General features: G+C 37.2%; 2 protein-coding genes and 1 pseudogene across 5 annotated transcripts; 2 read left to right on the top strand and 1 right to left on the bottom strand.

Annotated features, from left to right (window-relative positions):
- Positions 1 to 773: 773 nt before the first annotated feature.
- Positions 774 to 1,524, bottom strand: LOC119992446. Its single transcript, XM_038839130.1, has one exon. The coding sequence runs from the start codon at positions 1,291 to 1,293 to the stop codon at positions 850 to 852; it is 444 nt and encodes a 147-aa protein (XP_038695058.1). The 5' UTR covers positions 1,294 to 1,524; the 3' UTR covers positions 774 to 849.
- Positions 1,525 to 3,105: 1,581 nt separating this feature from the next.
- LOC119993488 lies at positions 3,106 to 6,426 on the top strand (annotated as a pseudogene).
- Positions 6,427 to 7,154: 728 nt separating this feature from the next.
- On the top strand, positions 7,155 to 11,644 carry LOC119992874 (tetratricopeptide repeat domain-containing protein PYG7, chloroplastic). 4 transcript variants are annotated; one of them, XM_038839680.1, is made up of 6 exons: positions 7,155 to 7,382; positions 8,440 to 8,514; positions 8,898 to 8,949; positions 10,190 to 10,482; positions 10,738 to 10,884; positions 11,200 to 11,644. In XM_038839680.1, the coding sequence occupies exons 1-6, from the start codon at positions 7,245 to 7,247 to the stop codon at positions 11,479 to 11,481; spliced, it is 987 nt and encodes a 328-aa protein (XP_038695608.1). In that variant the 5' UTR covers positions 7,155 to 7,244; the 3' UTR covers positions 11,482 to 11,644. The 4 variants fall into 4 exon arrangements, with proteins under 4 accessions (XP_038695608.1, XP_038695607.1, XP_038695609.1 ...); XM_038839679.1 differs by having other exon boundaries at positions 8,374 to 8,514; XM_038839681.1 differs by having other exon boundaries at positions 7,244 to 7,382; positions 8,894 to 8,949.
- The last annotated feature ends 18 nt before the right edge of the window (positions 11,645 to 11,662 follow it).

Genomic DNA, 11,662 nt, shown 5'->3' with positions numbered 1-11,662 from the left:
TATGGTGTGATTATAACTTCATACATTCAAACCAAATTTCAAGAGCTCTATGTTGCATATTACCATCATGATATTTTCTAGATATATATAAGAATGTTTTACTTCTTGTACGCGGTAATAACTTCCCTTAGGTCGATATAAATATCAAATATTTTTTTATGACATATAAATTCATAGTCACTATCTTTCGGATGTGCATCGAGTAAATTTCTAAACACTAAATAAGTTTTAAGGTGGTCAATGTGACGAATATAATTTTAACTCCACAGTCGGGATACATTTAGCAAATTTAAAATAGGGCACCTATCTAATCTAAATCATGAATCATCAATTTTTTTTTAAAAAAAAAACTAAATATATGTGTCTTGTGAGTTGCGACCAAATAATATATATATAATGATTTGGGAGTAAAGATATATACATTAATCAATCCAATCCTTTTCTTATGATAGAATCTCCCTTTCTCAATAAGTTAGTCTAGGTGCAACTTAAATATTGACTCAATCAAGTCTTAAAATTGTCCTAAAATATCAATCAAAGATGATAATGAATACCAAAAAATCATGTCCACAAATTTGCTTTGTAAATTAAGAGAACAATAGTCCTACGAATCCCAATGTTTTTTTTGTCCCACCTATCCCAAATGTTGAGCTGGATGTACACAATATCATATAAATCATGGTGCGTTCATTTCAGCATTTAAGTTAGGTGAGACAAAAAAAAACACTGAGATTCTTAACATTTTCGTTTAGAAAAATAATATTCATTCAGTTTCTTGTGATCCTTTGTGCTATACATTTAATAGTAATCTTATACACTGCAAGAGGGGGGGAATTCACAGCCTACCTCTTATCTGGCTGGTCGGCGATGCTGATGGGAGTAATTGTTGTGTAGCAAGAAGAGCTTCTTCAAGACCTTAATGATCTCCACCAAACCTGGTCTCCTAGAGAACAAGGCACTGTCTCTTTGGGACATCTTCAAAGCCTGGAAACAACCCATCTCCACCATTTCTGCAGGGTCCAACAACCTTTCATCACTCTGTCTTCTATTTGACAACAATTCTTCATTAAAATCCTCCCACAACATGTCCATCTTCTCCTCTTCATCCTCCTCACCATTATGACTCCTCCCAATCTTGTTCTCCATGCTTTGTTCATTGCTAGCTGGTCTTGATGGAGATGCTGCAGGGGATAGGCGCCAGAGAGGCGGAGAGTCGACGTCGGCGGTGAAGGTAGGGAAGGTGAAGTCTTCACTGGTGGTGGTGGAGGTGGAGGTGGAGGTGGAGGTCGCCATGTTTTGCAACCGGCCTGCTTGAATTGCTGGCTTAATAGTTGAGGGTGTGGGTTTTGTTTTTCTCTTATTGGGTTGGTGTTATTTTGGACATATTAGTTGAACTGCTTCAACAAGTTTTAATTTTTTTTGGATGGATGAATGAATGTGAGTGAATGAGTTGTGTAAACTAATAATGGGTCCCACTACTGAATGGTGATGTTAAATTCAATGTAGATTTGGCACCAAGAGAGGAAAAACAGAAGTAAGGGAAAAGAAAAAAGAAGCTTTTCTAAGTGATTATATGTGGTGAGATTGTGAGAAGAATGGTTCCATTGATGGTTAGGAAAGAAAAGAAAAGAAAAGAAAAGAAAAGAGGGTTTAATTAATATGACATCTTAGCCTCCGCCGGATTGAGAGGAGGAATTTCTTGAATTGTTTTTGAGTTTTTCTATGTTGTCAACTTGTGATGTTGACTCTATATAAGGACCATTAGTGTTATATATATATATATATATATATATATATATATATATATATATATATATATATATATATATATATATATATATATGTTAATAAATAATTGTTTAACTCAATTGTATATGGGAAAATTTGTGTGACTGACAATTGGCTTCAACAATATGAATTTACGTTTTAGAGTAAGTTATGGGGTTATGTATGTTGTGTTTGGTTGCAAACGGAGTGGTAAGGAACGGAAACGGGAATGAGAACAAGGATAAAAATAGTCATATAATATCAATGAAAATGGTGATGAGAATGAGAAAACAATACTAAAAATCAAAAGTTTATACAATAGTGATAAGTAATAGTTGAAGATTGATTAATGAATGTTCTTGACGATTTTTTATATTTTGAAATCGTTTCATGATAATCTCATTTGGAATAGTATCAAAAATATATTTCTCAATATACACAACTAAACTATCATTAAACCAATGGTTGCTCATTCTATTCCGAATTCGATTATTGACAATTTTCGTGCCAAAAAATTCTTTATCTAATGTGGCCGTTACAATTGGTAGAATCAATGACAAACTTAGAAGTCTATAATATGCTATATCTTCTAGTATCAATCATTTTTTGAGTAAGATCACGATGCTTGCATGATACCTCAACCACATTCATTATGAGAGAGATTAAGACAAAAAGAGATGAAATCGGAGGGTGAAGAAAGTGTTTCATACAGTACTTACTTGAGTGAAAGAGCAGTAGTATTTGGTAATGAGCTTAACCAAGAGTTAGAGTACAAGACGAACCTGCAGTGCAGATTGCGATTGCGGATGCCAACTAAGGATATGGGGCTTGAGATTGAATGTTTAGACTAGAGTCGAGTCTCGCTTACTTTGACATTACTTAAAAAAAATGAATTATGAAATATCCCTTAAATATACAAAATAATACAAAACTATCATTAATATAAAAAAAAAACAAAAAATCAGGTGGGTAATTAGCCGCCCTTGACGCTAAGTAATAATAACAATAAAAAAGAATATATTTCAAAAATTTTTAAAAATTTATATACTCGATTCACCACGTTAACTCATAGAGACACATAGAAGGTCACAACTCACAATTGGGATTTGGGACTCAATGCAATCCAAGAAAATAAGAGTAAAGAGTTTTCATATCCTTTAAAAATAGTCTTATTAATTAGGGATGTTCACAATCGATTTTTTTAATATAAATTTAATCAATCAAAAAGTTGGTTTTTTCAATTTTGATCGATTTTTTTGATTCGATTCAATTTTTGGTAGAGAAATATGTAATTTTATTTTAAAAATAAAAAATAAAAATCGATGGATCGATTTGGTTATGGTGGATTTCGATTTTAATTGTTCTTTTGACAAGTCCATATTCTCCGGTCAAGCTGGGGCCCAGCCCAATGACTTAGGGGTTTGTGGTCTCAACTTTCTTCTTCCCATGAAAAATACGTCAAAGAAAATTCCAACAAAAGTTGAGTGCTTCTCTCTTCCAACGACTGAAATCTTCACAAATCAGTCAAAGTCGTCTTTGCTGTCCGTCAACTCTGCAATTTCTTCTCTTCCTTGCTGGTTGAAGTTTTGAACCTGAACAAATATGTAACATAATATGTGCTGCTACTTAGGCTATACCCACATAAGAAAACTCAAGTTTCAGCAAAAATGAACACAAACACTCTGTTTTTGTCTTTCTTCTTCTTCTTCTTCTTCGTATGCCCTTTTGTGTCCTCCCAATTGGCTTCAAACCAGAGAACCATCATGATCAATCTTTATGAGTTACTAGCCGAGAGCAGCAGCGCATGGAATGTAACCAGGCAGCGTGACCCATGTTCATGGGAAGGTGTAGGATGTGACTCCACCAACTCCTCCATAACTCATCTTTCTCTATCTGGGTTTCGTTTCTCAACTCCCAACTTTCTTTCTGTTGCTTGTCAGCTCGATTCTTTGGAGTCTCTTCATGTCTCCAATAACGATTTGAGCTCAATTTCTAATGGGTTTTTCACAATTTGTGGAGGGATTGATGGGTTGAAGATGTTGAATTTCAGTAAGAACGGTTTGAATGGTTTTTTGCCTACTTTCACTGGCTTTCTCGGGTTGAAAGTGTTGGACTTGTCAGAAAATTCCTTCAGTGGAAGTATAGAATCTCAGTTGGATGGACTATCTGGTCTGAAAAGTTTGAATCTTAGCTTCAATATGTTCAGTGGTGCAATACCTATTGGAAAATCCATGCCTTCTCTGGAGCAGCTTGTGCTTCATGCTAATAATTTCCAGGGTAGTATCCCAAAAGAAATCGCAAATTATCGGAACTTGAGCTTGATAGATTTTACCATGAACGAGCTTTCAGGGTCTCTTCCTGTGGAAATTGGAGAGCTCTCAAAGTTGGAGCTCTTGGTTCTCTCTTCCAACAATTTTAGTGGGGAAATCCCAATCACCCTTTCAAACATACAGAGCCTTTCGCGCTTTGCAGCAAATCAAAACGGTTTTGTTGGTTCAGTTCCTGCTGGATTGACAAGATATCTGAAGAATTTGGATCTCAGTTACAATAGGTTAAATGGTTCCATTCCATCTGACTTTTTGTCACAACCAAATTTGGAGGTTGTGGATTTGTCTTACAACATGTTAGAAGGATCAATACCAGCAAACATATCACAAAGCTTGTTCAGGTTGAGACTGGGAAGCAATGCTTTAACTGGACGATTTGAGGGATCAACATTTATGATGCTTCAGAATTTGAGGTATTTAGAACTGGACAACAATAGCTTCACCGGTTCAATACTGCCTCAGTTGGGGTTTTGCAGACGTTTGTTGCTGTTGAACTTGGCCAAGAATAACCTCACAGGTGCTTTGCCAGCACAACTGGGTAGTTTACGTAATCTTCACGTTATGAAACTTGAACAGAACAATCTGACTGGAGAAATCCCAACTCAAATTACCCAGTTGCTGAGTTTGTTGATTCTGAATATCAGCTGGAATTCGCTCACCGGTTCAATACCTTCTTCAGTGTCACAATTGAGAGCTCTTTACAGCCTAAATCTTCAAGCCAACCATCTAAATGGTTCAATACCTGACACTATTGACAGAATGAATTCTCTGATGGAGCTACAACTAGGAAGTAATCAATTAAGTGGGAGGATTCCCACGATGCCACCGGGGCTGCAGATTGCTTTGAACCTTAGCAGTAACCTCTTATATGGATCCATTCCGGATACGCTTTCAGCATTGACAGGATTAGAAGTTTTGGATCTTTCAAATAACAGATTCACAGGTGAGATTCCAACAGTTCTAACTCAATTGATCTCCCTGACACAGTTGACACTTTCCAACAACAAGCTATCTGGAGTTGTTCCCAAATTTCAACCGCATGTTACTATCAACATAAGTGGCAACCCGGATCTTATTAACAACACAGCATCCACTCCAACAATATCAGCCAAAAAGAGAAATTCAGTCGTTGTACCAATTATTGCAGCATTTGCTGGTCTTGTTGCTGTTGTGATTGTCACAATTATTGTCCTATCAATCTTGCGACGCTATTACAAGGTTGAGGAAAAGCAAGTACATACAGCGGAAGAACTTTCCATTCCTCAGGTCATCCAAGGCAAGCTGTTGACGGCAAATGGAATTCACCGGTCGAACATCCACTTTGGCAAAGCCATGAAAGCAGTTGCTGATCCGTCAAACATCATGTTGAAAACAAGGTTTTCCACTAACTAGAAAGCCATCATGCCCTCAGGAACAAGCTACCTTGTCAAGAAGATTAACTGGACAGACGAGATATTTCAATTGTGCAGCCATGATAGATTCAGGCAAGAGCTTGAAGTCTTGGGGAAGCTGAGCATTTCAAACGTCATGATTCCGCTGGCCTATGTAGAGACTGAAGATAGTGCTTATCTCTTCTTTGAATATGCCCAACAGGGTACTCTCTTCGACGTTCTTCATGGTAGCATGAGAAATGGTTTGGACTGGGCAAGCCGTTACAGTATTGCTGTTGGAGTAGCTCAAGGTCTTGCTTTCTTGCATACATCTGGCCCCATTATTCCACTAGACCTTTCCAGCGGAAACATTATGCTCAAGTCACTGATGGATCCCCAAATTGGAGACATTGAGCTCTGCAAGATAGTTGATCCCTCGAAGAGCACTGATAACCTCTCAACAGTTGCTGGTTCTGTTGGATATATTCCTCCTGGTATACAACTCAAAACTCATAACCTCATTGAAGTATTTCTTATTTGTATTAAGCTTTGCATCTTATATTGTAATGGCAGAATATTCTACCACAATGAGGGCCACAATGGCTGGGAATGTCTATAGCTTCGGTGTTATTCTACTGGAATTGCTGACGGGAAAACCCGCGGTTAGCGATGGAACTGAATTGGCAAAATGGGTGTTGAGGGACTCGATCGCAATGCAGGAAGATCAGTGGGATCGAATCCTTGATTTTAGAGTAAGCAGAGTCTCTTATGCCATCAGAAGTCAGATGCTTGCATTCCTCAGGATTGCCTATAGTTGTGTCAATCCCTCGCCTGAGGCAAGGCCAAAGATGAAAACTGTGCTAAGAATGCTCCTCAACGTGTGATAAAGCCATTCTTTGGAGACAGAACAACACCTGGACTTGGGTTTTCTGAGACTATTATTATTAACAAAATACAATGAAGATTTGCCTGCCATTGGAGATATGATACTTGTTTTGGAAGTTATTTTACTGTTCTCTTTTAACCTCATAGTCTTTTGTCACATTGCGCTCACCAAGAATGTAGGAAAAGATAATGAAGACTGTCTTAAATATCACTAATGTGAAATGCTCTATTATGGTGCAACCCAATTTTTTTTTGGTGACGAAGAACCCACCTAGTCACCCCAAGGACCCACCTTGGTCAATTTCAGAGACAACGTTATCTCCAAATACATGTCCTGACTCAATCGTAAATATTATCCTAAGCATGAAATCGAACTGGATACTTATGCCTAATCCACACATACCAAAATCCGTCCTGCCGGCCCAGGCTACTCCATGGGATAAATGGTGCAACCAAATTGCTATTTCTCAATCAACATAAACAAGGTACACAATTCAAACACCCAAAACATCAAAACAGGATGTTGAACCAATGCAAGTGCAGTGGCCTTAGCAAGCAATGTTGTCATGGTTACTTCCTTTGATTTAATATATACAAATACACTCATTTGCATGGTATCGCATAGAAATCTCGGGCTCGAGCCTCCACATCCCTTCTTCTGTATTCAAAAGAAAAAAAATCATAAAAAAAACCCACAAATGGACGGCCGATTAAACCCATTCTCACTTGAACGTTAGAATAAATGGACGGCTGAGATTGAATTAGAAGGGATGGACGGTTATCCATTGTCAGGAGACGGCACCGTATTGCCATCACTGAGCTACAACTTTATCTGGAACTGCAAGCATCGCTATGCGCTTGCACAGTCTTGGAAGAGTCTCGTAGCAAGCACTTGATGCGCCAAGTCATGCTTCTCCAAACCACCATCTCATCACCGCCTCTGCAACACCACCAGCCGGTCTCTCTTTCTTCGTCTTGCTCTGTTCTTCCGTTAGGACCTCTCAAGTTGAGGCCGCACAAACTCTCTCTTCAGGTACATGTCGTTTTCGTCATTGAATTGGTCGTTTCTTTGTGCACTTTATTGGTTCTGCTTTCATTCTGAGAAATCTTGGTTCTCAAAAGAAAATTTTGTTTAGTGAAAGTCTTCCATTGCCTTGTCATTCTCTGTATAGACGAGAACGTTGAACGAGATGGAGATTCGAAGGTATTAGATTTTGTAGTGGTTTCTGTTGTTGCTTTAGGAGAGGCTGTTTTCGCCTAATTCAAGTCGGAAATTTTAGAATCAAAGATATGATGGAACTGCTAGATGGTCTTATGTTATATGGAAATTGGGGTTTACGGCTACTTGATTTTGACATGGGTTGGTTTCGAGGTTGGCCTTGTTCGATCACCTTGGTTGAGGTGATGCTGAAGGCATTGCTGAGAATAGTAGGCACTTACTGATTTCTTTATGGTGGTAAGTGGTAACAAAATGCCTGTGGGAGAAAAATTATAGTTGGGGATGGGGAATCTTTCTGGGACTCAATTTATCAAGTATGACTGGATTAGGCAACAAAGATCAGGGTTTCCTGCTTTTGATTTTTCTCACACTTTAGCTTTTCAAACTCAGGGTTCATAAAACCATATTTCTGCTTCATATGCTCATCTTACAACTTTTTGGTATTCCTGGATTAGCATACATTGTGGGAGTTTTTCATAATCTTGTTTGAGAAACTTTGATTTCCTACTGAAATGTATTGTTGTCTTGATTGGTATATCAAGGAGGGATTTTTGGTTTGTCCACAACTTGTTGCTGCAAAATTGTGGGAAATAAAATTGAAGGAAATCTAAAGGATAGCTGAAATGGAACTGACGTTCATTTGTAAATTTAGTGCATGCTTGAAGTAGATTGTAACCACTATTCCTCTAATTGATTATTGATGGAATGCAAAATTTTAGATAAAAGCATTGCTATTATATCCCAGATGTGTACCACCGAGTGATGGAACATCGTTTTTTGTGCCTTTTATTCTCATGGCATCCAGTTGCTACTCCATTGGAGAAGTTTCAATGTCTTGAATTGTTTGCCTAAAAATCATGCCATTGTTCAGCATTATGGTGAGCCATATTTGACATCCTCTATGTTGGCCAATGGACTGAATGTCGACAGATTTCCCAGTGTCCAGGTACGTGCTCTCATATCTTTTGGCTTTTGATAGTCCAAATTTTTTAGCATTTCTCTGTATCAAATCACAGAAAATTATGGTTCGATTTTTATAAAGCACCTAATTGTGTCTAATAATTTGTCAGAATTTGTTTTCTTGCTTGCTTTTAAAGTTATTATTTGCAGAACAAAAAGTTCCTTATATGGTGTATTGGTATCCAATAAGTGTGCTGATAAAACTTAACTAATGTTGTCTGCACTTTAATTGCTTATGTTGATTTCATTGTGGATGAAGGCAAAAAGATCCTTAAATGGTGTGTCCAATTATTTTGCTGATAGAACTTTAATGTTATCTGCAATTTAACTTTGAGCACTTATTTTTCGTTTGATTGTGGATGAAGGCAGATACTTCAAATGAAATTGGCATTGGGATCCCATACCTCGCATAAATTTAAGAGTAATTCTTCTGTTCTCACATTCTAATTTTTGTTCAATAAATGATTTTTAGCATCTCGCCTATCAGTTTATGTGTAGTTCTCGATTAATTAGCTGAAGTAAAATAATTGATAATACACATATGAAAGATCAGTGTCTAATTTGCTTAATTGTCATTGTGAATTGTCGTCAGCGTATGATTGGTCCATTTGGTTATCCATCTGTGTCATTTGGAATAATGCTAATAAGATGGCTACCTATAGCCTACAAAAGAGTCTAATTCTATATGCCCGGAGCTCTCTGGAAGCTCCAACAGAATTACTCACAACTTATGCACTGTCTGAAGTTTCAATAACTATTGTCAAGGGTTACTTGTAATGCAAATATATTCACGGGCATTATGTGCACATTTATGTGCATCCATATATACTACTAGTTGGTGGAGCACAAATGACTGAGCTTGCACAATGATCACGATGTAAACCTGAATGACAAACACATCAAGTGTAGTGAATTATAAAGATAAAAATGTTTATTGAAGCAAAGGTGGAAATTTGTAAAATCCTAATAGACAAAAGTGACTTATGCACTTGGGGTTCTTGTTGCCAAGTAAATAACACGTAAAAATCTTCGAGGAATATGGTTCAATCAGTTTCTTTTGAGATTTTTTACAAATTTATGTGTACATATATTGACACTGTCCATCCCAAATCTTGAACTCCAATTATACATAATTGGATTTTCCTTGTCTAATTTCAGAAGTGCATGGTTTCTATCCCAATTGGAATTAGTAAATTAGTTATGCTTATCTGAAATAATCACGAGACTGCATATTATTTGCAAAAATAACGTGAAAAGGATATCTGAATTAGCAAGTGGATGCTAAATTATGTGAAGTAAAATTGTTTTCTGAGTGAAAATTTCTTCGGATGTCTTGATTCTCTTGAACATTTTTTTGTTGATCAATTTGCATATGATGCAATGATACACAGAGAATGTCAAGAGTTAAATGATTGTTTAGCACATCATGCTGACATTGCAAAGTGTCTTATCTAGAATTGCTTTGTTACTACTTACTTGCATTAATCAACAGGGGGAAATTGCCCTTGCAAAATTATATTGCAATACAGTTGTGATATTCTTACACTGATAGTACCACTACCAGCACTTGGTGCTTTGTGAACGTGTTTTTTCCCCCTTTCATAGTGGTCCTTTTAATCCTGTCAGAACTCAACTTTCTTACATCATGAACTTTTTAGCAGAATACTTGGGAAACCTTTTGAAGATTGACGACATAATAGACTGGAGAAGGCTAGGAATCTGGGTATCTGCATTTTCCTTTGGACAAATTTCATGGTTAGTTTCTGCTGAAGTAGCACGTGCCGCCAAGATTGTTGAACCAGATGCAGTTTATGAAGTTGGAGAGTTATTTGAACTGGGAATCCAGCTATCATATCTGCTTATACTATTAGGTTTGCTTGGAGCTGGAAGCTTCTTTGTAATTCGTCAAGTCCTGGTACGAAGGGAACTTGACCTTTCTGCCAAAGAATTGCAGGTAAGAGCCTGTGGTTGCATGTCTTTCGGTCGAACGTAGTTGCTTTTACGTTAGACTCATAAGAAGCATCCTTCTTCAGCTTCAAAATAGATACACATTTAAAGAACAAAATCCAGAGATAAAATTTTATAGTTCTCATTTCTTCTCTGCCACCCCCTCCCTAAAATTTGTGGTACTGTATACTTATCATCTGTATTTTGTTACTCACATTGCCCCTCCCCTGTCCTTGGTCTCCTTTTCTGGTTCTAATTTTAGGAGCAAGTAAGAAGTGGTGAAGCCAATGCAACTGCGCTCTTTGAACTTGGTGCAGTGATGCTGAGGAGGAAGTTCTACCCAGCTGCTACTAAATATTTACTTCAGGCAATTCAAAATTGGGATGGAGATGATCAAGATCTTGCTCAGGTAGAATTCACATCTTAAATATCTTAGGACTTAGGAGTGACCTCTCCTCATGTTTACTATATTTGATTTTAAAAGTCATTTTGCCAATTATGTGTACTGGCATCAGAATTGGTTTCGTTAAAAGTAAAAGCGGTACTTCATCTCATAATGATTGGATAGAATAGAACTATAAATACCGTAACTGATAAGGTATATGGTGCAACTGCAATGTTATGTGCATAATGTAGATAGTGTTTTAAAGTTCATGATTTATTTTTCTTGTCAAACTCAAATTGTTTGTATTTAACATTTCATTCCTGTCAAAATATATGGCAGGTTTATAATGCTCTTGGTGTCAGTTACACCCGTGATGAGAAGATCGACAAGGGAATCGCGCAATTTGAAACAGCTGTGAAGTTGCAACCAGGTTATGTCACAGCTTGGAACAACCTTGGTGATGCATACGAGAAGAAGAAAGACTACAAGTCTGCGATGAAGGCATTTGAAGAAGTGCTTCTTTTCGATCCTAACAATAAGGTGGCGCGGCCCCGGCGAGATGCATTGAAGGATAAAGCACAATTTTACAAAGGAGTTGCTGTCAAATCTAAGGACAGATGATTTTCTGCAACAAAAACCATTTAGCTTTCATTTCCACATTCTCATCTTTACTTAAAAGAGACATTGATTTCAATGTTTTCTAATAGTACGTTATAGAACGCACATTAAGATGTCTAATTTGTTGATATCTGCTTAAGTTGACAGAGAAAACCTTGAAGGAAACAACTTGGTGATAGCCTAG

The sequence above is a fragment of the Tripterygium wilfordii genome, chromosome 23, assembly GCF_013401445.1.
Source record: "Tripterygium wilfordii isolate XIE 37 chromosome 23, ASM1340144v1, whole genome shotgun sequence".
Taxonomy (NCBI): Eukaryota; Viridiplantae; Streptophyta; class Magnoliopsida; order Celastrales; family Celastraceae; genus Tripterygium; species Tripterygium wilfordii.
This window is presented reverse-complemented; position numbering and strand designations above follow the sequence as displayed.

What these genes read in the sequence shown, in the direction of transcription:
- LOC119992446 (XM_038839130.1), bottom strand. Translation starts at nt 1,293, where the DNA reads ATGGCGACCTCCACCTCCACCTCCACCTCCACCACCACCAGTGAAGAC.
- LOC119992874 (XM_038839679.1), top strand. Translation starts at nt 7,245, where the DNA reads ATGCGCCAAGTCATGCTTCTCCAAACCACCATCTCATCACCGCCTCTG. An exon ending in TTTCTGCCAAAGAATTGCAG is followed by an intron (nt 10,483 to 10,737) that starts GTAAGAGCCTGT and finishes TTCTAATTTTAG; the next exon opens with GAGCAAGTAAGAAGTGGTGA. An exon ending in ATGATCAAGATCTTGCTCAG is followed by an intron (nt 10,885 to 11,199) that starts GTAGAATTCACA and finishes AATATATGGCAG; the next exon opens with GTTTATAATGCTCTTGGTGT.